At 35.0% G+C, this 23,590-nt stretch overlaps 1 protein-coding gene across 3 annotated transcripts in view; it reads right to left on the bottom strand.

Moving 5' to 3' along the window:
- Snx13 (sorting nexin 13) overlaps window positions 1-23,590 on the bottom strand; it is a 147,300-nt gene that overhangs the window by 21,513 nt on the left and 102,197 nt on the right. For 2 of the 3 annotated variants that reach the window (XM_008832713.3, XM_029563341.1), the window contains 5 exons: window positions 17,681-17,718; window positions 12,912-12,981; window positions 7,441-7,580; window positions 2,683-2,790; window positions 1,017-1,127 (listed from right to left, as the gene is read on the bottom strand). In XM_008832713.3, coding sequence (XP_008830935.2) covers window positions 1,017-1,127; window positions 2,683-2,790; window positions 7,441-7,580; window positions 12,912-12,981; window positions 17,681-17,718 — 467 coding nt within the window. Of the gene's footprint in view, window positions 1-1,016; window positions 1,128-2,682; window positions 2,791-7,440; window positions 7,614-12,911; window positions 12,982-17,680; window positions 17,719-23,590 lie in introns of all 3 variants that reach the window. The other variant, XM_017798032.2, reaches the window with a different exon arrangement.

The following is a 23,590-nucleotide window of genomic DNA, read 5'->3' as shown; positions in this document are numbered from 1 at the left end:
CAGTTTTCATTTCAATTACCCCAAGACTTCTAAAAACTTGCAAAAGAATACAACAGTCACTGCACACCTTTCCAAGTTCTGCTACTACTTCTGCTATATTAACAGCAAACATTTACACAGAGGTTAATTATGTGTCTAAAACTTTAAAACACAGAGTAATATCTTACTTGATTTACACAATGGCCTAAAATGAAGAGTGACAGGTTTCATTTCTTTTTATAACATTTTATTTTTGTGTATGAGTGTATTGCCTGCATGTGTGTAAGTGGACCCATGATGTGCGAGGCCCACAGAGGTTGGAAGAACACATTAGAGTCCCCTGGAAGTAGAGTTACAGACAGTTGTTAGCCATTATGTGGGTGCTGGGAATTGAACCTGGGTCCTCAGCAAGAGCAGTCAGTCCTCTTAACCACTGAGCCATTTCTGGAGCCCCCTCCCCACACCTTCATTTCTTGAGGAAATAAAAGTAGCAATATAAAAAGTAAGGCACTGAAGGTCACAGGTAGTAAGTAGTCAAGCAGGGATGTGAAGGGAATGTGTTTTCAATGCTTATTCCAAGTGCAGTCTGGTTCCATTTTTTAAATTACTTAAAATATTTTACATAATAAAGGCTTTACTTCTTAGGCATAAATACTTTCAGAATAAAACACATTCTATTTAACATTTTCCTTGTCCTTATTCCAACTAAAAGACATTTCCTCCAGTTTAAAAAAAAATTCCTGCTCAAGATAATAAAAACCTTGTGACCTACTTTAGGGAAACTTTACTTAATGGACTATTTAGTTGACTTGCTTGTTAGTTTTTCTTTCAAGTTTCTGGTAGATCTCGCCCTGAGCTTGTACATAATAGATACCTCAGGTACCAGTACAGTTATTAAAGCTAGAACACACAATACCAATGCACACTAAACATCTCATTTTAAATCACATACAGACCTTTACCGTTCCTTTATTGAAAAAATAAGAAAGCAGACCTCAAAAAAAAAAAAAAAAAAAAAAAATCAACAGCTCACTCACCTTGCGAGCAAAATCCCCTTTCCCTTTACTATAGGCTTTGTTCTCAAGGAAATCATACACACAGTGAGCCAAAGCTGGGGAAGCTTTCATCATTTCAGGAGTTAAGAGTAACTAGAGGGAAAAGAAGGTTAGTTTGAGCTCACAAAATAAAGGAAATTGTTGTTTCTCATTTCACTTCACAAAAAGTTATGAATGTAAAATATTTTCACTTTATTTTCTGAACCTATGGCTTAGACTAAGAAGATCAACATTAGAAAATTGTGTTAGTAACATAACTATAGTTCACATTAAACAGAAATAAATAGTTAGAATTTTAAGAAATATACAAAAATTTCAAGTGCTATAAAGAAGTCCCAAACAAATTACTGCTTTCATAACCAATAATGACTTAGTTATTAGTTCCTTCAATGCAACAAGTTGTAATCTATTGAGTTCATGAAGTATACAGCAAAACCGCATTTAAAAACCAGACCCATGGTACCACATTTGGAAAAAGTTATTTGTTGTCTTACAAATGTAACTGATCTTAAGAAAAGATATATAATATACTAAAGATATTAATGGAATTGAAACTGGCATTTTTTTTAAATCAAAATGTCTTAGGAATGTGGCTTCCAGCTTCAAGCTAAGAGAGAATAGATGTAACAGATAAGATTTATGATTTTTCCTGCCCTTTCACTACACAATAACAGGGTATTACAATGATAAACAAACCCAGTCACAACCATGAATATCTATAGCGAAAAAGAAGAAAAAAAAAAATCTTCCAAACAAAATATCCAGTGTATTAGCTTTTAAGTTTCACTAAATTCTAAGAGAGGTGTTAGCAAACTTTTTCTAAAAGGGCCAGTAGCAATTTATTTGGGTTTTATTGTCCACAGAATCTCTACTATAACTATCAACTCTACTGCTTGTGAAAGCAGATACTGTCATAGACAGTAAACAAAAGTGTCAATGTTCCAATAATAATGGAATACTATCAATTGGGATGATGCCTTTTTTAAATATGTGTGAAAACATTATAAACCTTTAACTAGGATAAAAAACTGAAGAGTCATTATTCTATTTGGCATCTGGGTATCTAGGTCCAAAACATATCTCTGGGAGTTCAAGTGGCGCATACAATAAGAAACAAGTAACATTACTTGCTATTTCTAAGAGTAAACTGTATATCAAGATGCTACACATAAGAAACAGCTTTTCAGATCTATGCCTCTCTAGAATTATTCTAGGAATAACAATTTAGCAATTTTGCTACAACACAAAGAGTTACTATGTACTGAATTGGGAACATTTAACTGTTGAATCTACCATACAATATCTGAAACAAACATGCTTGTGCCTATTTATCTAAACACAAAGAAACAAAACCCTAACATTATTTACAAGAAAACTTCAAGTTAATTACCAAATATAGGAATAAAAGTTTTATAAAGTATTGAAAAGAATGCATGTCACATTTGACGTACTCCTCAAAAGTGTTCACTCTCCCACGATTAGAGTCAGAATGCTCCATTCTTCTTGTGGCTAATGAAGCTGGAAATGGAGCCCAGGACACCCAGGCAGGATAAGCACATGCTCCAACAAACATCACTCAAGAAAGATATCCACTCTACTTTGAGGTATAGTAAATGAAAATCTATGGGAAATGGTAAAATGAACTTACCTGTAAATAGGCATTTAAATCCTTTTTCCTCTTTTCTAAAAAATCTCTATCCATATTGTTAAAAGTCTTTTTACCAGGAAGCTTCAATATGTTTGACAGATTTTCAAACTATAAGACAAAATACATTCAACAGTTCTCTTTTTAGGACAAAGAATTTTCCATGTGATAAATCTTCTACTGGTCAAAAGTATCTTCAGATAATTTGGGGCAATATTTTCTTATATTAAAAAATAGAAAAGAATTGTATAAAACCCCCAAAATACAGTTATCCTACTCCATCATCCTTTCATTGCAAAGAATTGTCAATCAAGAATGATGCAAATACAGTATTCATATGATTTTTTTACAAATAAAATTTTTAATTAAAGGAAAAAAAAAAAAAAGCTAACTAAGCATAAGCCTGCAAAGCAAGCAAACATGCAGCATGCTTTCATGGTTCCTGTGCAAGTGCCTGCCCTCATTTCCCTCAATGATGGACTGTGACCTGTAAGATGAAATAAAACCTTTTCCCCTCTAAGATGCTTTTAGTCAAGGTATTTGTCACAGCAACGGAATGAAACACTTGTCTATTCTGTCTATTCTCCATTGTTCCCCTCAAGTTCTCCAGGGCAGACATCTGCTATTTTCTCTCTGCAAACCCTCCCACCCCGGCCCCAAGTATATGCTGGTGACCTCCCAGTACATCCACTAAGGAAGAATGCAGCATGATGGAGTGCAAGGTGGTCACATCTGCCAGCTTCCCCCTCCCCAGAGGGTGACCAAGAGAGGGTAGTATCATAGCTTAGCTCCAATGTCACCTCAACAGGATTTAGAATTACCTGGGACACATACTTTGAGGTACTGTTTCTGAGGACATTCCCAGAGAATTTTAATTAAGAAAGGAAGATCCACTCTGAAAGTGGGCAGCAGCATCCCATGAGCTAAGGTCCCAGACAGAATATAAAGGAGAAAGTGAGCTGCGCAGCAACATTCATCTCCTTCTGCTTCTGAATGTGGGTGCAATGGGACTAGTGGCCTCATGTTCCTTCTGACATGACAGACTATATTCTTTAAAAATAGGTCCAAAGTGGTAACTGATGAAGAGGGGCATGAGCCAGATGGAATTTCTTTTTAGTATTATAATTTTGAGGTTGTTCAAAATTTTCATAGTAAAGGGTTTTCAGTAATACTTTACAACAATTTGACTTGTGAATCAAGTATTAACAAATTAAAATTTTTATCACAGTTATGATAGTCTTGCTTGTTAACAGACTATTAATATTAATAACTATAAACTAATCACTGTAACACATACCTATAAAAATCAGAAAATGCAAATTCCTAAGTATAGATAGTGATTATATTACAACTCTATATAGAACTATAATAAGCATTAGCAACCTCTTCCCTATATCCCATGATAAATAAATTCATGGATTACTCTACGAATAAGAGTCATATTGTTTTATTTCTTTGTAAAATAACAAATAGAAAACAATGTATGTCTAACATTTATAGATTTAACATTTAGGTATATCTTCAAGGGTCCACGAGAGTAATCTACTACATCTTGCCAAAACAAGGGTTTTCAACTACACTAGTTCTAAAATAAAAAGGCAGGGACAATTTACATAGAAAGTGTTGTAGTGATAACTTACAAATTTGGTGATACATAGAATAGAAATGAATATTTGTGAAATGGAGAGTATTTGTTTTAATAATTAAACACACACACACACACACACACACACACACGCACACACACACAAACACTAGGGAATGGAGAGATGGCTCAGAGGTTAAGGGCACTGGCTGTTCTTGCAGAAGACCTGAGTTCAATACCCAGCACCCACATGGCAGTTAACTCCATGGGGAATTCAATGCTCTCTTCTGACCTCTGCAGGTATTGTATCACACGGGTACACTTATATACATGCAGGCAATATACTCATACACATAAAAACACACATCATACTTGTGCAAGTCAATGTACTTCCTAAACTGTTTTGAAGGTATATAATATATAGTTTCCTAAAATATTATTTATGTGTGATACTAAATGACCAAGTCAGTTTAGTGTGCCTAGTATATTCTGCCTTATCAAAAACTAGGGGCCTGAACTGCATTTCCCCAAATTCACATGTTGAAGTTCTAACCTCTAGTATCTCATACTATAGCTACATATTAAGAAATGGGACCCTTTAAAAGATAAGCTATGCCAAGGCTTTGGGGGGACGCTGTAAGTCAACCTGCCATTTGGTGTCCTTATAAGAAGATAATCTGATAAAGGCATAGGGGATACACACAAACACAGGGAAAAGGTCATGTGAGGACTCAGCAAAAAGACGCTCATATACAAGCCAGAGAGAAAGAGGCCTCAGGAGAAAACAAACCTACCGATACTGGATCTTGAACTTCTAGCTTTCAGAACTATAAGAAATAAAGTTCTATTGTGTAACTTACCAGTCCTGAGGTATTTTATTATGCCAGCCCTGGTAAACTAAAATGCCAAGAAATTATGGCAGCATCCACTAAAATAGGAATTTCTTCCATAAACTTTAAATATTAAGAAGAAACTAAACATTACAAAACCAAAAGTCTAGATTAGAAAAACAAGATACTTTTAACGTTATTTGGGACAGAATCATAAATCAATTTTCTAAATTACTGTCATGATTAAATGGAATAAATTTTATATAACTCATCAGAACAATACAGAAATATTTTAAAGTGAAAAAATTGGAAATTTACCAAAAATAATTCATACATATTAAAAGCAGCATGTCTGTTAAAAAGAACTCACATACAAAATATAAATCATACCATTCTAAGCACAAACACTTTACCTGTCTGCATTACCTATATCAGGATTAGCCTTTTTTGTTTTGTTTTTTTGAGACAGGGTTTCACTATGCAAATCTAGCTGGCTTAGGACTTGCTATGTAGATGAGACTGACCTCAAACTCAAAGGCACAAAGGCATGTGCCACTACATCTGACCCAGGTTTAAATTCTTAAGAAACATTAAAAGTTTGAAAAAGCAAGACTGAAATTGTATACTAAGAAAAATTAAAACATACGTACTTTTATTCAGCTGCATAATGAATATTTAATACTATTAACAAGACTATGCTTATCTCTACTCTTGTTGGGTTCATCCTAGAATACAGACAACCCTGGAGACACACTGTATCCACAGGAATGTATTTTCCTAGAGGCAAGAACCTGTCTGTCTGGTTGCTATTTTCCAGGCACTGTGGAGAGTCAGGCACATAGGAAACACTTCATAAATGTTTTCTGAATAAATGAATAGGTGGTTCAGGCCATTTCTAAAAACATTTAACATTTAAATTTTTAATTCTATCAATCTCCATAAACATAATACTACTGAAGTCTTTAAAGAAAATAAAAGATGGTTCATTTACTTACACTGGGAGGAAAAAAATGTACCTAATTAAATCAAACAAAGTAAAACCAACTTTAGAAATCATTTTACTTTAAGCACTCTATGGGGTTAACATTATTTGCATAAGTAGGAATAAAATGATCAGTTTTTGTGGACAGAATTTGTATACAGAGAGTGTCCTATTTAACTAAAGTCTTTTTAATTTATATTAAGTCAAACTAACCTTGGCAATTAATAATTTTTATTTAGTTCAAGTGCTTGGAAGGAAGAAAGATATATGAGCTGTATGCTTCTAAGACAATTATTCAATAGGTAAAAGGTAAAGCAGTTATTTCTCCAATACGAGCTAGAAATTTTCACCTCAAACAAATCAAGCTAAACATGGAGATTTATTTAAAACAAGTTAAGATGAATAGACATGTCCAAAGCCTATTCAGTTATATTGCTAAAATTAGTTCTATCAATAAAGTTGAGAAGTTCATCAAAACCTATTTTTAATCATTTTAAAGCTAGTAATAGTTTATCTTAGTCTCTCTGCAAAATATTATGAGATTATCATGACACCAACCATATTTTTCCCATATATTATCTGAAAAGGCTATTTTCTGATTTCTAAAGCAGTATAATGCTATTTGAAATCCAATTGGGCATTATCTTTAATTATTTTATTATCTTAATACTATTTATATACTTAAAATGTTTGAATCATTCAAAGACTTCAAAGAGTTAAAATAAGCTTCACGATAATGTATTCCATTTCATCTGGGATTGTTTTTTCTAAGTTAAGGAGAAGAAAAACAGCTAATCACAAATAGGAAAGTAAAACTTTTTTCAGTTAACTGTAAAAGTCCTCATAGTTACTTCTACAAAACAAAAGGACTACATTTAATAAGAATTTAAAACAGTATTTTGGCTAATGTTAGGTTTATTTTAGGCCATGGTTCAAAATAACTTAAGTGAAGCATCCAGGATTAAATTGTTGCACTGCTGGATGGAACTACCATTCAAAATAACTACTGCTCTAAATTATGCCAACAAAATCATGTGTTCAAGTGAGTTACAGTAATCTTCATACCTAAACCAACGCCTCTGCAAAGCACAAGATTCTTTCTCTTTCTCTTAAAACAGAAACACAGTTCATCTTCATTTTTCTAAGGTACACCACTGGTGCTCCGTTGTTACTCCACAACAGTTAGAGTGGTTAAAGTTTTTCATATTCCCTCAAAATCATCCTAATAATTATGCTGATTACATAAATTACTACCTTACTTTCTCTCATTAGCTTTATCAATATCTGAACATCCTTCAAGACACAGAGTCAAAACTGAACAAAAAAACCAATGTAAAATACACAGGCTTTACAAAGCTCATTACCTGTTCTGTGATTCTCATGTGGAAGTCATGGAAGTCACTGTAGCGACGGTAGGTTTTCCACATCTCCTCAGTGTTTAGGTTGCGCCGGTGCACAGTGATGGCATATAACGCGTATGTCTTGCCATGATCATTACAAACGCCTGCCACAGCATATGGGTCATAGTCAGCATATACTAGTCATTTAAAACAAAATGAGGAACAAAAGACACAAAAAGGAGGAAGATGAAGAACAAAAACACACAAACAAAGACAACATGAAATGAAGAATTTGAAATGACAGACGGAGACAAAAGAATGGCAGCAAAGGATAAAAGAGATTCCTATTCTCTGTGCTCTCTCAAGTAAGGTAGTACAAATGACGAGCATAACACAAAACAAGCTAAGTCTGATGACAGTACGAGCCATCAACTGATGTCTACTTTAGAGTCTCTTCACAAGAGCATTTCCTTATTATTAAGGATGTTATCACAGAGCCGCTCAGAGGAAGGTAGTACGATCTTTTAAACTTAATACAGAAGGAACCCAGGACACAAAATTGTAAGCTTTTTACTAGCCTTCACTATTCAGTTGAACTTTAACTAAAATCTGTTCAATTAAACAGTAAAAGCCACAGGATGAGAAGCATCCCCTGGCAATTCTCTACTTTGATAGCATTCAACAATTCACAAGTGTACTTTATTCTGGGGATTCAGCAGCAGCAACAACAACCTCTCATTTTCTTATTTATTTTCCACATACCAGGGAGCCTTTAAAACCAAAACCTGTTTCTATTTTGTATTAATCTTAGAGAAAGAGAAGAACTTTGAATCATGTTTTTGACTTTCTAAGCTTGCCATTCTCTGTGTTTTAAATCACTCTGGGTCTCCAAAAAGTCACCGCTTTCCTCTAATCTGTATCTACTTTATGTGTGAGTATGTACGTGTGAAGGTGTGCAGGCACATGTTGAGTGTGTGCCTGCAGAGGCTGTACGTCAACAGCAGGTAGCTTTCTTAGTTGTGTTCCACCTTATTATTTCAAGACAGGGTCTCTCACTGAAGCTGGTGCCCAATGAATCAACTAGACCCGTTGGTCAGCAGGTTCAGGGATCCTCTTGTCTCTGCATGCCCAGGGATATTGTAGGGGTGTGCTAAGGTGTTTGGCTTTTGCATGGGTACTGAGGATCTGAATTCAAGTCCTCAGGTTTTTGTGACAAGTACTTTACCATCTGAGCTATCTCACCAGTCCCTCTTATCAAGTACTTAATCCAATCATCTTAATTTCAACTACTGTACTTTTTATTTATAAAACTGTACTTTTTAATGCTGTTTACTCATGCCTTAGGATTTATTTTTCTGAATACCATTCAACATATTTAAGTACTGACTGATTGGCGCCTCTCAATTCTTAAGGACACAACTTATCTCATTTGCTGAGTCTACTAACTTTCCCTTCTTGTGGCTCATATTTCTTCCTATGGCTTTTGCTTTTTGAAACTAATTTTCAACTCTAGGCATTCTGGGTTCTCAGAGCTATGAAGGCATGTATGATGATTACTGTTCCCATTGTCCTTGCTGGGTTTGGAAATTCAGAAGCTATTTTTATAAGCTGACCCTCTGTATCCCCAAATTCAAACTGTCCATTGAAAAATTTTTAAATGTTTGCACTGAGTATGCATAAACTTTTTTTAAAAATCATTATTCTCTAGCCAATATAGTTCACCAACTGTTTAAATAGCATTTCTATACACTGGGTTATACAAGCAATCTAGAGAAGATTCAAAATATATCAAAGGATGTACACAGGCCACATCAAATACTCTTATCATTTTATATGAGACCTGTGCATCTGTGGATTTTGTTATCTGAAGAGGTTTTGGAATCAATAGCCTGTGAATAATGAAGGACAAATATACTAAACTCTCTATAGCTTGAGACACAAGGATAGGTATACAGGAACTAGAGGACAGTACAATCCAGACATACCCGTGCTGGGATACAAAGAGAGGCTTCACTTTCCTGGGGGTAATAGAAACCACTCCTGACCATGATCTTCACATTTCTCACTTTTTCCACTTGCATATAAACTAGGATTTTCTATTTCTTTTTCCACATCAAGCTGCTCTTTGGGTCACTGAGTTATATGGTTCTGCTTTTCTAAGCTCGTGGGCATGAAAATGGTATCAGAACCAAGACAGTAGTCTTCACGTTACCCAGCGACCCTGAAGCTTCACTGTTTCTTCACTTCTAGAACATGCTTTTTCTTTTGACTTATGGCACCTGTAACACCCTACTTCAGTTTACAATAGTGCCATATGTGGGAGGCATACCAATAATATGACAATTTGACTATTATATTTGCCAAAAGTCTAAGACTGATATGATTGCAATGATCCATGATTGTGGAGGGAAAAAGTAGAGAGGTTTTGGAGCTGACTAAATGTTTTGCTGTCTTAAAAGACAAAACTCATCGGGCAAATAAGTTCCTATATACCTTCTTGGTAAATTATTTTAATGACATAAAAGCTAGATTAATACCTGTACTGGCAAGTATAAGTGATCAGAATATAATTCTAACTTTTATAGAAGTTTGCTAAGATTTATGCTTTCCTTCCCTTTCATACATTATCAGTATTTTTGATTTGGTTGAGGATGCTGATGACATGATATCATTATATTAGTAACAGAAAAACTCTGGTTGGCTAGGCATAGTGGCATACACTTTTAATCCTAGCACTTGGGAGGCAGAGGCAGGCAGATCTCTACGAGTTCCAGGCCAGCTGAGGCTATAGGGAGACCTTGTCTCAAAAAAGGCAAAAAAAGACAAAAAAAAGAAAAAAAGAAAAAAGAAAAAGACTCTGGTCATGATGTTCTTTATACAAGTCTTACCTCCATTCACTGTTCACCTCTTACTTTCTCCTAGATCCTAGGCTGATCAAATACTACACTTTTCCATCAAGTTAAGAATTGTGTTTTCTAAACACTGCTGGCATAGCAACAAGGGAATGGATTTATCAGCCATGTTCAAGGGATGTATGAAAAAGAAAAAGAGAATGTAGCAGCCAATTAGGCCATTAACCATAACCAATTACAAGGTAAGAGCAAGGAGAATAGCAAGGAATAGAAAAAGAAGACAGAGAATAACGTATGAAAGCACTTTAAAAAAGAATAATCAAGATTTGTCATAAATTGTTAGATAAGGAGACCACCCAAGTACACGTACAACAGAAAGAATAATGAGGTTAATATTTTTTAAATGCAGAAAACAGATCATTTAATTATAAAGAAAGATGACGGATCTACCAAACACTGACTCTGAGAAGACACTGACATAGAACTAGAATATTTTGTTTTCATCAGGCCAATGTAACTCATGGAAGGCAGTTTATAAACCATTCATTATTACATCACAATTACAGAAGCAATGCCAGAATTTAAATCAACCTCATCACAGTAATCACACTAGGTTAGAATTTTTTTTTTTATTTTGCTGATAAAATGTTCCTTATTTAGACAATATGTTTAAAAAATTTTTTATTATTTTTATTTTATGTGTATGAGTGCATTGCCTGCATGTGTTTAAGTGCACCCATATCATGCAATACCCTCAGAGGTCAAAAGAAGGCATCAGACTCCCCTGGAGTTACGGAGAGTTGTTAGCCACTATACAGATGCTGGGAATTGAACTCAGGGCCTCTGCAAGAATAGCCAATCTCTCCAGCCCAACTGAAATCTTCAATTCATCTGAATTGAAAAATCTGTCAGATTTTTTTTTTTTTTTTTTTGGACAGGGGCTCCCTTTAACCCCCGCTAACCCGGAACTGAGAGATTCACTTGCCTTTGCCTCCTAAATGCTGGAACTAAAGACAAGTGCCACCACGCCTGGCTATTCTTTTTTTTTTTTTTGAGACAGGGTCTCCCTATAGCCCCAGCTAGCCTGGAACTGAGAGATCCACTTGCCTTTGCCTCCTAAATGCTGGAACTAAAGACAAGTGCCACCACGCCTGGCTATTCTTTAAAGTAAGATCTCTTAGTGAACAAAACAGTAGACATCAGACTTCATGGAGCAGTCATGGAGTAGCACTGCATTGACTACAATCCTTACTTTCAATAACAGAAATGTCAAGGACACGGGAACAAAAATCAAGTACCCAGCTGCAAAAGTAAATATTTATTGACTAAAAACTCACATGTAGCCTGTCATGTACAGATAATTACCAATGTAATTAATTAGGTCAATAACTATTCCATGAGACAGGCATTATTATTATTTTTCCATTTAATAGATGAAGAAATTTCAGTAAAGAGTCATAGTGGGAGTTTCCACAACTGTTAACTGCAGAGTTAGGTTGAATCTGGGCAATTTGGTCAAAAAGTATTTTCTTAACCTACTATATGATGCTGCCTCCCCAGTATCTCTGTATATTTTTCTCTGAGAAAAATAGCAATTTATTAAAAAATGATTTGCTTTACACTTTCATCTACTTAATGAATAAACAAATGGATAAAGCAACTAGAAAATCAGAAGAGCCTAAAAAAAAATATTAACACCAGAAGCATGGACATGAGTATCCCCCTCTAGACTCAAAGTTTAAGATCTCTAACATAATAGGACAGTAATAATATATACTCACTACATATAAAATGTGAAGAAAAAAATTGACAGATAACTTATTCCAGAAATCTGGCAGAAAAGATGATACTAAATGAGTATCTAGCTCTACTGAGAAGCACAGGAGAACAAAGATTTTTCAAAAAATGAAAATCATTATTTTTAAGCTAGACTTAGATAATAAAAACTTTTTGATATGTAAAATGTAAATATGAAATTGGATCGAGATATAGCTGTCTGCATACTTCAATATAAAAATATAACAAATATACTCCTGTACTCCAGGAACAGTGAGAGATTATCGGTAAGAGAACTATCACTTTCTCATACTAATTAGCATTATTTCATAATTTCATGGTAATGATGGCAACCATTTCTTTGGGTATATCAATAATTCCTAACTGACCACAAAGTCCTATGTTTCTCACCCCACTCAAGATCTCCTTTAGTTATGCAAACACATTTATGCAGAACCTTCATTACTCCACTTTCATATTCCGATTCTGAATGTGTGAATGCCAACCATGATCAGAGATCACCACGAAAAAGAAATGAGAATTATGAAAACAATCACCAGCTAAATTCAGTACAAAGTGGAAAAGTCAAATTTAGAATTTACTAGAAATGATAAAAATGCTTAGAAAATAAGCATTTTCAAATGTTAATAGTGGCAACCTTAGAAAAGAAAAAAGTCAAATATAAAATCAAATGTCAAAGAACTCAATGAAAAACATGTTTCAAGGAAAAACAACAACAAAACAAAACCTTCAAAAGCTTCTTTAAAATGAATATAAGACAAAATATAAAAATATATGTGAAAAACAGCAGGGATATTATAATCATTCACAGTTTTTAAGTAGTAATTATGCTACAAAGTCTCTCACCAGTGTCTGAAATGTAGGCATGAAGTTGTATGGAATCATCAGAAGAGACATTTGATAGGTCATCTAAAGACTGGGAAAAAGTAGGAAACAAAATTTAAATATTACAGGAATGACTTTAGGAATTCTATATTCAAATATTCATTATTCAAATCTCCTCATGTATTATTACCTTCCACTTCACCTTATACAATGATGCTCATCATGACTGAGAGAAAAGCAGGGATAAAGAAACTGTAGCTGGATACAGCGGCATATCCCAGTACTCCTACCCGGGAGGCTGAGGAATTTGAGGAAATCTTGAATTTGAGGCCAGACTGGGATATACAGCAAGACCCTATCTCTAAACTTAAAACAATCAAACAACAAAACCAAAAGAAACTCTAAAAGGAAACAATTTAGCAATCAACTTAATATATCACAATAGTTACTTCATTTCTTACCCACCTACTGTAACTTATCAATTATATCCAATCTATAGCAAGAACATAAAAACTAGGGAAAATAAGTAGATGCTCTTAACATTAAAATTTTTAAATGTTAAAATATACTACAGGTGCTTTATATTCTCTAATACTTTTGTTAACTGAGAAATAATCAGTTAATTAAGTAACACAAAATGAGAGTAATAACACCTACATCATAGGGCTATGTGAAGATTAAATGAGAGCATATGTAAAGTATTTTAAAAATAGCCTATTATAGTAAACATTAGCTATCATGACTGCCTATTAAATGAAGTCAATTCAAAGACTAAGAATTTTGTTTATGGAATATATAATTTTTAAAAATACAAAAAACTACTGATTGATCCAAAAATGAAACTATGGTCTTTTGAGTTTAATTCTTAAAACATTTGGCCACATATAAGTACACCCACACATACACAGACGGGAACACAAGCAGATGGTAAAACCAGACAGGGTAGAAGATAACATTATGCAGCCTAAAACTGCTCTTAGAGGACACTGCTTGCAATGTTCTCCCTTGAATTGCATCTTGGACCTCAGATTTCGGGATGGTTCCCACACTCTCTAACAAATATGAATGGCTTACTGTGTCTAAAACCACCTGGACAAACAATGTAGTTTATGATTTAAATTTGTTTTCCTAATGGACCTAGAATTTGGTATGCAGTAGACACAATATGTACTGTGTCAAGTACCACCAAAATGACACTATGCGTTCAGTCTCAAAACTCATGGCTTGGGGGAATTAAGCACATTCCGTGAAACACTGTTGAAAAAAGACTTCTGGAAGATTGTGCCTAGTTTCCTTCACTTTGTCTCAAGTAATGTTTTCTCTTTGCTAATTTTGCTTTATATCCTTTCACTATAATAAATCCTATGCATGAATTTGACTGTACCAAGTCTTGTGAATCTTCTTAGCAAATAACCAAGATAGCAAGTGATTTTTGGGAACCCAAACCCTCACCATAGAGATATAATTTGGGCATACATATATCACATGATTTTGGTTTCAGAGCCCTTATTAAACATGACAAATTATTAAGAGTAATGTAAATGACTTGCGAGTAATAATGTTTGCCATAAAGTCATTCAATCTAAAGTAAATGAATTCTACAGAGAGTGTCAACATAATGTATCTATGAACAACTGATGGTTAAGAGAAACAAAGCATAATGTTGAAGATGATCTGCAGAACTTTACTGGTTGATTCATGTAGTAAAAGCAAATCAATCCCAGTCCAGGTTCCATCAGTGATTCTTTATTTCATGTGTAGAGTGTGTGCATGTATGTAAGCTTATCACCTGCATGCAATGTCTGTGGAAGTCAGAAGAGAGAGCCAGATCCCTTGTAACTGGAGTTATGGATGGCTGCCAGCTGCCATGTGAGTGCTGGGACCCAAAGCTGGATCTTTTATAAGAGCAGTCAGTGCTCTTAACTGCTAAGCCATCTCTCTAGTCCCTCTTTCTTATATTTTGGTTTTCACAACTCTGAAATGGTATTAAAACTAGCTCTAAATCTTTGCTAGAATACAATATAAATGATAGTATTTGAAAGAGAAATAAATTGGAGTTCTTTTTAAGTGTTGACTTTTCTTAATAGACACAGCACAGCTTTTATTTTATAAGGCCAGTATCTACCTATAATTTATATACTATATTGTTTCAGTTATAAGGCAGCACAAGGAATATGAAACAACTTATTTAAAAGTAAAGCATATTAATGATAACCTATCCTTGTATTACATATGATGAAAAATTTGATGAAAAGTCTCCTAAATACTAGTTGCAATTATTATGTACAAGTAAATAAGTAGGTTGTAAAATTCCAAATGATAAAACAGTATTAACTACAAAAATAAATATGATTTGGATAAAATATTGATTGGCAAAAAGAAAATTATAGTTTTTAAAATAAGTGCTTTAATATTATCTTAAAATAACCAGTTTACAAAGTAAGCCTTGAGCTAACATTCCTCAACTTCCTACAAGAAAAATTTTAGCAAATTGTATCAAGGTGAAAATCAAACACAGAAATTTCTTTCTTCCCTGTTGGTTCCGACAACATTTTGCTATGTTGTCCAGGCTGGCACAGAACTTGGGCTCAAATGTTCATCCTGACACAGGCTCCAGAATAACTGGTTCTATAGATACAAGCCACTCTGCCTACCTAAAAATACAAATTTTCTACTACTTAAGGCATTCTAGATATGATAGGGAAGCAACACCAATGAAATCTCCAGAGTATGGTAGTCTAACAATAACTGCACATAATTACAAAACCAGTTGACATGCCAAGGTGGATTTGGGGGAGGGGGGAATTTCATGGGTCCCATCTCAAAATGATGCGCTACAAGCAATCAATAGATGCTGAGGGAGGGAGGGAAAATGAGTTTTCAGGGCTGGCTCCCTGAGGGGTTATCTAATTCCAAGTGGGCAGCCCTAAACACAGGTACACAGAAGCACAACTGAATGGACTCAGTGTAATAAATATACATATATATGCATATGTAACATAATAATCAAGGAAGGGGACAGAAAATTGTGTGTGTGTGTGTGTGTGTGTGTGTGTGAGAGAGAGAGAGAGAGAGAGAGAGAGAGAGAGAGAGAGGAAGGAATTGGAGGGAGATGGAGTGATGGAAATGATGCAAAGACTATCATCATGTATAATATTCACAAAAATTAAAAATGAAAAGATTAGAAAATTAGGTGATAATAAAAATAATTATGTATATTTTTAAAAAATCCCACAAATTTTCTATGCTGGTTCAGAAAACACAATTATAATGGCATTGCTAGAAATGACAGAACTAATTTACTTGCCAATCTCAACTGCATTAAAGTGTAAAACACCTAACATATTAAGATCTTTGGTACTGAGTATATTGCAATAAACAATTAAGATTTAGTTTATAATCTTATCTTTAACATAGAGCTAGGTGCTAAATTTTTTTATGCACATTTTAAGAAGAATCCAAGTGACTCCAATTACATAAAAAGTAAATTTAAAAGATTTATGAGAAAAATAAAATACTGCCAATCACTGGCTTCAAAAGGAACTTTTTCATCGAGAGATTTTTGCATTGTTACTACACAACAAAAAGGATCTCTCTTACTTTAAAATATATTTACTTCAGACTTGGAACAAAAATCATCTTACTAGTGTTTAAATATTTGTATAAAGACATAGACTAGAAATTTTCAAACCAAAGTAGTTTCCAAGATTTACAAGCTTTATATGATAAAGTTATTGATAACCCTTCATGCTCTAAAAGCGATTCATTTTCCTTCTGACACTTAGGACTGTAACAAGTAACTGACCAATAATTTAGGAAAGCATTTAAATGTATCTGGTACAGCCTATAGCTGATTTTACTTTAGTGTTTTATAGAAGCTATACTCTCCCCCACCCTCTATATATAAAAATCCATTGACTCAATAAGATAACTTTTGAAATAAGTAGTATAGTTAATACAAGACAAGAAACCTATAAACTTATTAGAAAAGATACAGAAAGGGAAGTGGAAGGAAAAGCAATCCTTCACCTTTCTCCTCCTCCATGTGCCCAGTCCAACTATGAGCTGAATACTTCACAGAACATTAGTGTTACTTCCTAACAATATTTTAGCACGTAAGATAGCCAATAAGTTCATTATTTAACAGATTACCAAAAAATGTTAGTGGGAGCTTATATATGAAAAACCTATCATTTTGACTCTAAATAATAAGATACTATTGCTATAAAATATTGAGTAAAACATTTTTGAAATAATCTGAATTGTTTTGCTGCAGACTTTATACATGCAGAAAGTTATTCCCACTGATTTTACATTTTCTTTCTAGGTGGGAGAAGACTGATTTTAATAAATAGGATATCTAAAAGTAATAAAACCAATTTCTTTTTCTTTATTTGTGGGATTTATTTATTTATTTATTTATTTATTTATTTATTATTTGAGACAAGGTCTCATTAGGTCCTCTTGGATGGTCTAGAACTCATTATATAGACCAGACTCAGACTGACAGAGATAGCCCTCCTCTGCCTCAGGAGTGCTGGGATTAAGAAATCAATTCCTTTATAAAATGCAACCGCAATTATGTAAGTGCAGTCTAATACCATTTCTTAAAAATTTCTAATTCACAGATGCTTTATTAACTTACCACTTCTTTAAAAACAACAATATTTTATAATAGTAAAGGACAAAATGAAGCTTCTAAAATACCATTTATTTACATATATCAAGTCTTGGCCTTTCACATTATTTTTAAGTTACTTTAGTATTTAAGTATCTACAGTAGTACTTACCAAATTTATACTTCCCGTAGGAGAACCATTAAAAGATTCTGTGAAAGGAAAATTCACCTTAGTATACAGTAAAAAACGTAGGAAGTTTTTGCTTTACCTAACATTCAAACATAAAGAATGTAAGTCATCCAAACCAAGGCAGAACAGATCAGCAAAGTACAACTGTGTTACCTTTCCAAATACATAACCTCAAGGTAATTAGGCAATTTCAATGGAAATACACATATACTTGACAGCTACAAACAAACTAGGAGTCATGTATTTAAGAACAGTTAGTAAATATTTTAATTCTATTCTCATGTAGTTGTTTGATACAATGCAAAGACAAGTAAAAAAAAAAAAACCTGCAGCGTGAAGCCTAGTAGGTAATATCAGCACTGTTTTGTTACTTCTGTCTCAGTGAATTTAGAGGTAATACAAATATTAGTCTACAGTGTGAGACACACTGATTTTTAACATACCTAATAGTCCACTTATTTTGGTAGTAGAGTTGGCACAAAACACAAATCATCCATATACAAGGCCATGTAATTAAACAGCAATGAGGAGAAAAATAATTTTTTTAATTAAAATTAAAGGGCTGGAGAGATGGCTCAGCAGTTAAGAGCAATGCTTGTTCTTGCAGAAGACCCAGGTTCAAATTTCAGCTTATGGCAGCTAACAACCATCTGTAACTCTAGTTCCAGGGCATCTGACATCTTTGGACCTCTGCGGGCATTGCACCACATGGGTGCACTTACATACACACAGGCATGACACACACACAAAACAAATAAAACGTTTAAAATTTTTTTTTAAATTTAGGCATATAGTTGAATTAATACAATTATATGATATTGTACTCTGTCTAAACCCTACAAGACATAAAATTAAATGAGGTTTTAAACTTTAAAAAAGCTCCCCATTTCATTATTAAATTACAGTTTCATACAGAAAAATTCATTTTTAATACAACTGACACTAAGATGCACGTGCGTTTCTAATCTCTATATATCTGATTATTACCAGTATTAAAATTAAAATAATATTAGGAACCACATGTGGTATCACATGCCTATAATGCCAGCACTTGAGAGGCAGAGGCAGGCAAATCACTGTGAGACTGAGTCCAGCCTGGGATGGTCTACATAGCATAAATTCTAGGCCAGCTGTGGTTACAGAATGAGACCCTGCCTTTAAACAAACAAAATAAAAATAATGTCAGGAACGTATAGAGCTGGACTTGGTGGTAGATGCTTATAACTCTTGCTCTCAGGAAGTGGGGGTGAGTGACAAAGAAGGTCAGGGGTTCAAGGGCTGGCCTCAACTACATGAGTTTGAAGCCAGCCTGGGCTACATACGACACTATTAAAAAACAAGAGACAGGGAACAAGGTGGCATGGGGGGTGTGCACACACACTGTACACAAACTAACAGATACAGGAAAGAACTTTCTGAACAGGACTCTTATACCTCAGTCATTAAGTCCAACAAATGACAAATGGGGCCTCATGAAACTAAAAGCATCTGTACAGCAATGGAAACATTCATTCAGATGAAGGGTGAGAGAAAATCTTCTCCAGCTATACATTTGATAGGGAACTAATATCTAGAATATACAAAGAACTCATAAAACAAACACTCAAGAAAATGAATGACCCAATTAAAAAATGGGCTATGGATCCGAACAGAGAGTTTACAAGAGAAGATATAAAATGACAAAGAAATACCGTTAAAAGTATTCAACATCCTTAAAAATTAGAGAAATGCATATCAGAACGAGCTTAAGATTTTGTCTTCCCTCAGCCAGAATGGCTAAGATCAAGAAAACAAATGACACCAGTGCTAGCGAGAATGTGGGCAAGAGGGAACTGTCATTCACTGCTACTGGGATTACAAACTGGTCCAATCACTGTGGAAATCAGTGTGGAGAGCTTTTAAAAACCTAAGAATAAATCAAACCTGTGATGCAGTTATACCATTCCTGGGAACTTACCCAATGGACCCAACATGCCACTGCAGAGATACCAGCAGCCATGTTTGTTGCTGCTCTTTTCACAATAGGGAGGAAATGGAAACAACCTAAATGTTCCTCAGTTGAAGAATGGATAATAAAATGTGATACATATACAAAATAGAGTTCTACTCAGTGGTGAAGACAAATGAAATCATGAAAAAGTGCAGGTAAATGAATGGAACTAGAAACTCTTAAACTAAGTAAAGTAACACTGACTCAGAAAAACAAGCTACATATGTTCTCTGTCATTTATGTATCTTAGCTTCAAATCCATAGATGGGATTATATATCTTGATGTAACAAGAACAGAAAAATGGAAAGGAACCATGGGCGGTAAAAGGGAAGAAAGAGCTCCTGAGAGGGGCATAATAGGAGAAAGGTGTTATAAAGGGGGAAATCAGGAAAATGAGGGATACTTTAGAAGTGGAGGAAATAGGAAGGATTACATAGAGGAGAGAGGAGAAATATTTAGAAGGTGTGAAAAACCGAAGGGAAATGTACTAGTTTAAAAGCCTACTGAAAAATACAAATTTTTTACATATATATACACACATATATACATATATGCATAATATATATGCATGTGTACAGCTAAAGGCTGTATAACAAAAACAAAGTGCCAGGCGGGGGAAACAGCCCTTCGACTAACAGGTTAGTCAAGGTAGTCCAAGAGACTCCCAAAATAACACAAGTTAGGGCCACAGGACGGGATTGCCTCCCAGAACTTGAAGGTAAGACCCTACTGTTGAAGAGAAGACATACTTTGGACACAGGACTTGGGGCAATGGAACTAGAAACTCCCACAATATCAGAAGATACTATGCAAACTTACAAGGGAGAAAGCCAATCAATGTAAACACTATAAGCCACAACAATCACCGGCCCAGCAAATAAACTTGGGGATAATCAACAACTGTCTAATTGGACTTAAGAGCTACTCAATGGGAACTCATGTGTGGTAATATATATATATATATATATATCCATCCAAATACACATGGCTGGAAAGGTCATAGATCTGAAAGAAAAACTTGTCACACCAGTAGAACAGTATAATTCCTTAGTATATTCTAAATATGCATCCTTATATTTACAAACAAGTATATCTCTGACCACTCATCAAAGAAGTTTCTTGTCACAACAGATGGAGACTATTACAAAGCTCAACAACTAGTCAAATGCAGAAAATAATTGCCTGACATACTGGGCCCTAAGTGATACATCTACAATACAACCCCAACACCTAAGACTCGGAGATCAGAGTGAACACAGAAAGAACATTAATGGTTCTTTTAACTCTCAACAGCAAAGCTTCCTCTCAAAACAGATGGTGATTAACTCAGAAAGCCACAACTGACCAAACCGCAGATAATAAAAGACTGCAGAGAACTTATTCCTGAATAGGACACCTATATCGAACCTCTGTCACCCAAGGCTCAGGGTCCATTGTGGAAGCGGGGGTGGAAAGACTGTAAGAGCCAGAGGTGGTAGAGACAGCTGGGAAGTTATTCCTATGAACTTACAGCAATAGTAACTGCATGCAAAAGAACCTTGCAAGCTAAAGTCAGACAAAAACCTAGCATAGAACTTGAGAAATGGGTAAAAATTCCGAACCTCAGTGAAAGAACTATTGGCTACCAACAACTACTGGGCAACAGAGAGGTGTGACAATAGATAGGCTAATCAGGCTCCAGTGAACAGATGCACACTGAAGAATATTTGGGGACACAAACTTCGCTCAATAGTTCTTAATATATATGACAGAGTACATGAAATCCCTTGGGAGGGAGGAGGCTATTGGAGGGGTGCAGAAAAGGGAGCGGTTTAAACATGATCAAAATATACTGTATGATATTCACAAAATTAAATTTAAAAAAAGTTAAACATAAAAAGAACTAACAATCCAATTTAAAATGGAGAAAGGGGAACTGCTATCCACTGCTAGGGGGAGTGCAAACTAGTGCTCCTACTATGGAAATCAATGTGGAGCTTCTGTAAAAAGCTCCATCTAGCCATATGACTCTTGGGCATATACCCAAAAGACTCTCTACCCTATTACAGAAATGTTCATTGCTGCCCTTTTCATAGTAGTCAGGAACTGGAAACAACCTAGATGTCCATCAACTAATGAATGACTAGTGAAACTGTGGTATATACATACAATGGAAGTTTATTCAGCTATTAAAAAAAACTAAATTATGAAATTCACAGGTAAAAGCTTGGAGAGGAAACAATCATTCTGAGTGAAGTAATCCAGACCCAGAAAGACAAATGTCACATGTTGTCTCATTGCTTGATGATAGTTTTCAAAGGTTTAATTTGAAAATTCAGAGAAGTCAGGAAACTAACAGACAGTCATAGGGGGTGTGGGGGGGAGCTTCCTGGGAGTGAAGGCAGAATGCAGTGATATAAAGAGGGAAATAGGAATAGCAGAGTAGGAAGGTTAAATGCGGTGAGGAATGGGAGGGAGAACAAAAGAGGGCATATGGGGAGGGTATGTAACACTAAAGGCCTTTTGAAAGAATCATATAGAAGCCTACCACTATAGAAGTGTCTTAAAGTATCAACATATACATCATAAAAGAGAGTAAAGGTAGTTACCTTGTAACAGAGGACACTGCCCCTCGAGATACCAGAGGCCAGAAAACTAAAAACCCAATGCCAGGAATGGATTCCCTCTCTAGAAGCCGTTGACCATGGGTTCCACAAATCCTCAAATAATGACCACTACCCCTGCTCTTGGTTACCAACCAGAACTTGATGGTAAAACCCTAATGCTGAAGACACCATATATGTGAGCTATAGAACAAAAAGAAATCAAGCTGGTACTGACTTCAAAGCTTCATCTCTACTAGCCAGCTTTCTTAGTGCTGAAAAGTATTATGTGAGTTACCAGAAGAGATGATTAACCATCAACCTTACCCAGCTATGATTCCAACGAGCTACAACAACCGTCCTGAAAAGATATGCCCACTGATGCAATGGTCGCATGTATATTATAGGAGCAATCAACCACTTTCTAATTGGATTTAAGGTTTATGGAGTCCATACCTGACACTGATATCAGGCCTAGAAATCTGAAGCTAGAGAGGTCACAGGCCATAGAGTAGAACTCACTACTATTATTCTGCTAAATAGAAGTATTAAACTGACTTCTAATTCTATGTCTTGTTATATCCATAGATTAATGCATCCCTCAACTCTCAGCAGAAAAGCTTCCTTATGCAGATGGTGATAAACTCAGAGACCCACAACAGAGAATAAAAGGCAGCAGAGTGCTTATCCCTGAATTCAAACTTCTGCCTCTGAAGGCTCAGGAATCAATGCAGAAGAGAGAGCAGAAAACACTGCAAGAACCAGACAGCTGGTTAGTTAACTCATGAAGCTACAGAAACGGAGACAGCATGCACATGTCCCACATATGCTCAATGCACACAGAATCCTAACACAGACATGGGGAAGTTGGAAAGAAACTCCAACCCCACCTGAGGAACTCTTGGCAAATGACAGCTGCTGAGAGCGGGAGAGTGAATTTCTTGGTGAGTTAACCAGGGTGTATCTCTTGGTAGGTTAATCAGGCTGCAGGAGACTGGCAGAAAATGAAGGGCTTTTAGGGGTACAAATCTGACTCTATGGGCATGCATATATAATGAAATTGTGTGGGGGTAATAAAGTGGGTATAGATAGGAGAGGAGGTCTAAATATACTATACTAAATTTGCAAAAATTCAGGAAAAAAATTTAAAGAAGCTAGCAAAAAAGCAAGATAAACAAATAAGCAAACAAAAACCAAAACAGACAAAAGATTGGGGGGGGGCACAACACAATAAAAATGTCATGAGAGTTATTATAATTTTGCATGATAACTTAAAAATTAGTTTTCAAAACCATTAATGGAAATGTCAACGTTAGAAA

Source organism: Nannospalax galili, unplaced genomic scaffold (assembly GCF_000622305.1).
Source record: "Nannospalax galili isolate Female #2095 unplaced genomic scaffold, S.galili_v1.0 scaffold450, whole genome shotgun sequence".
NCBI lineage: Eukaryota > Metazoa > Chordata > Mammalia > Rodentia > Spalacidae > Nannospalax > Nannospalax galili.
The sequence above is the reverse complement of the archived record's forward strand: the minus strand, read 5'-3'. Positions and strand labels throughout refer to the sequence as shown.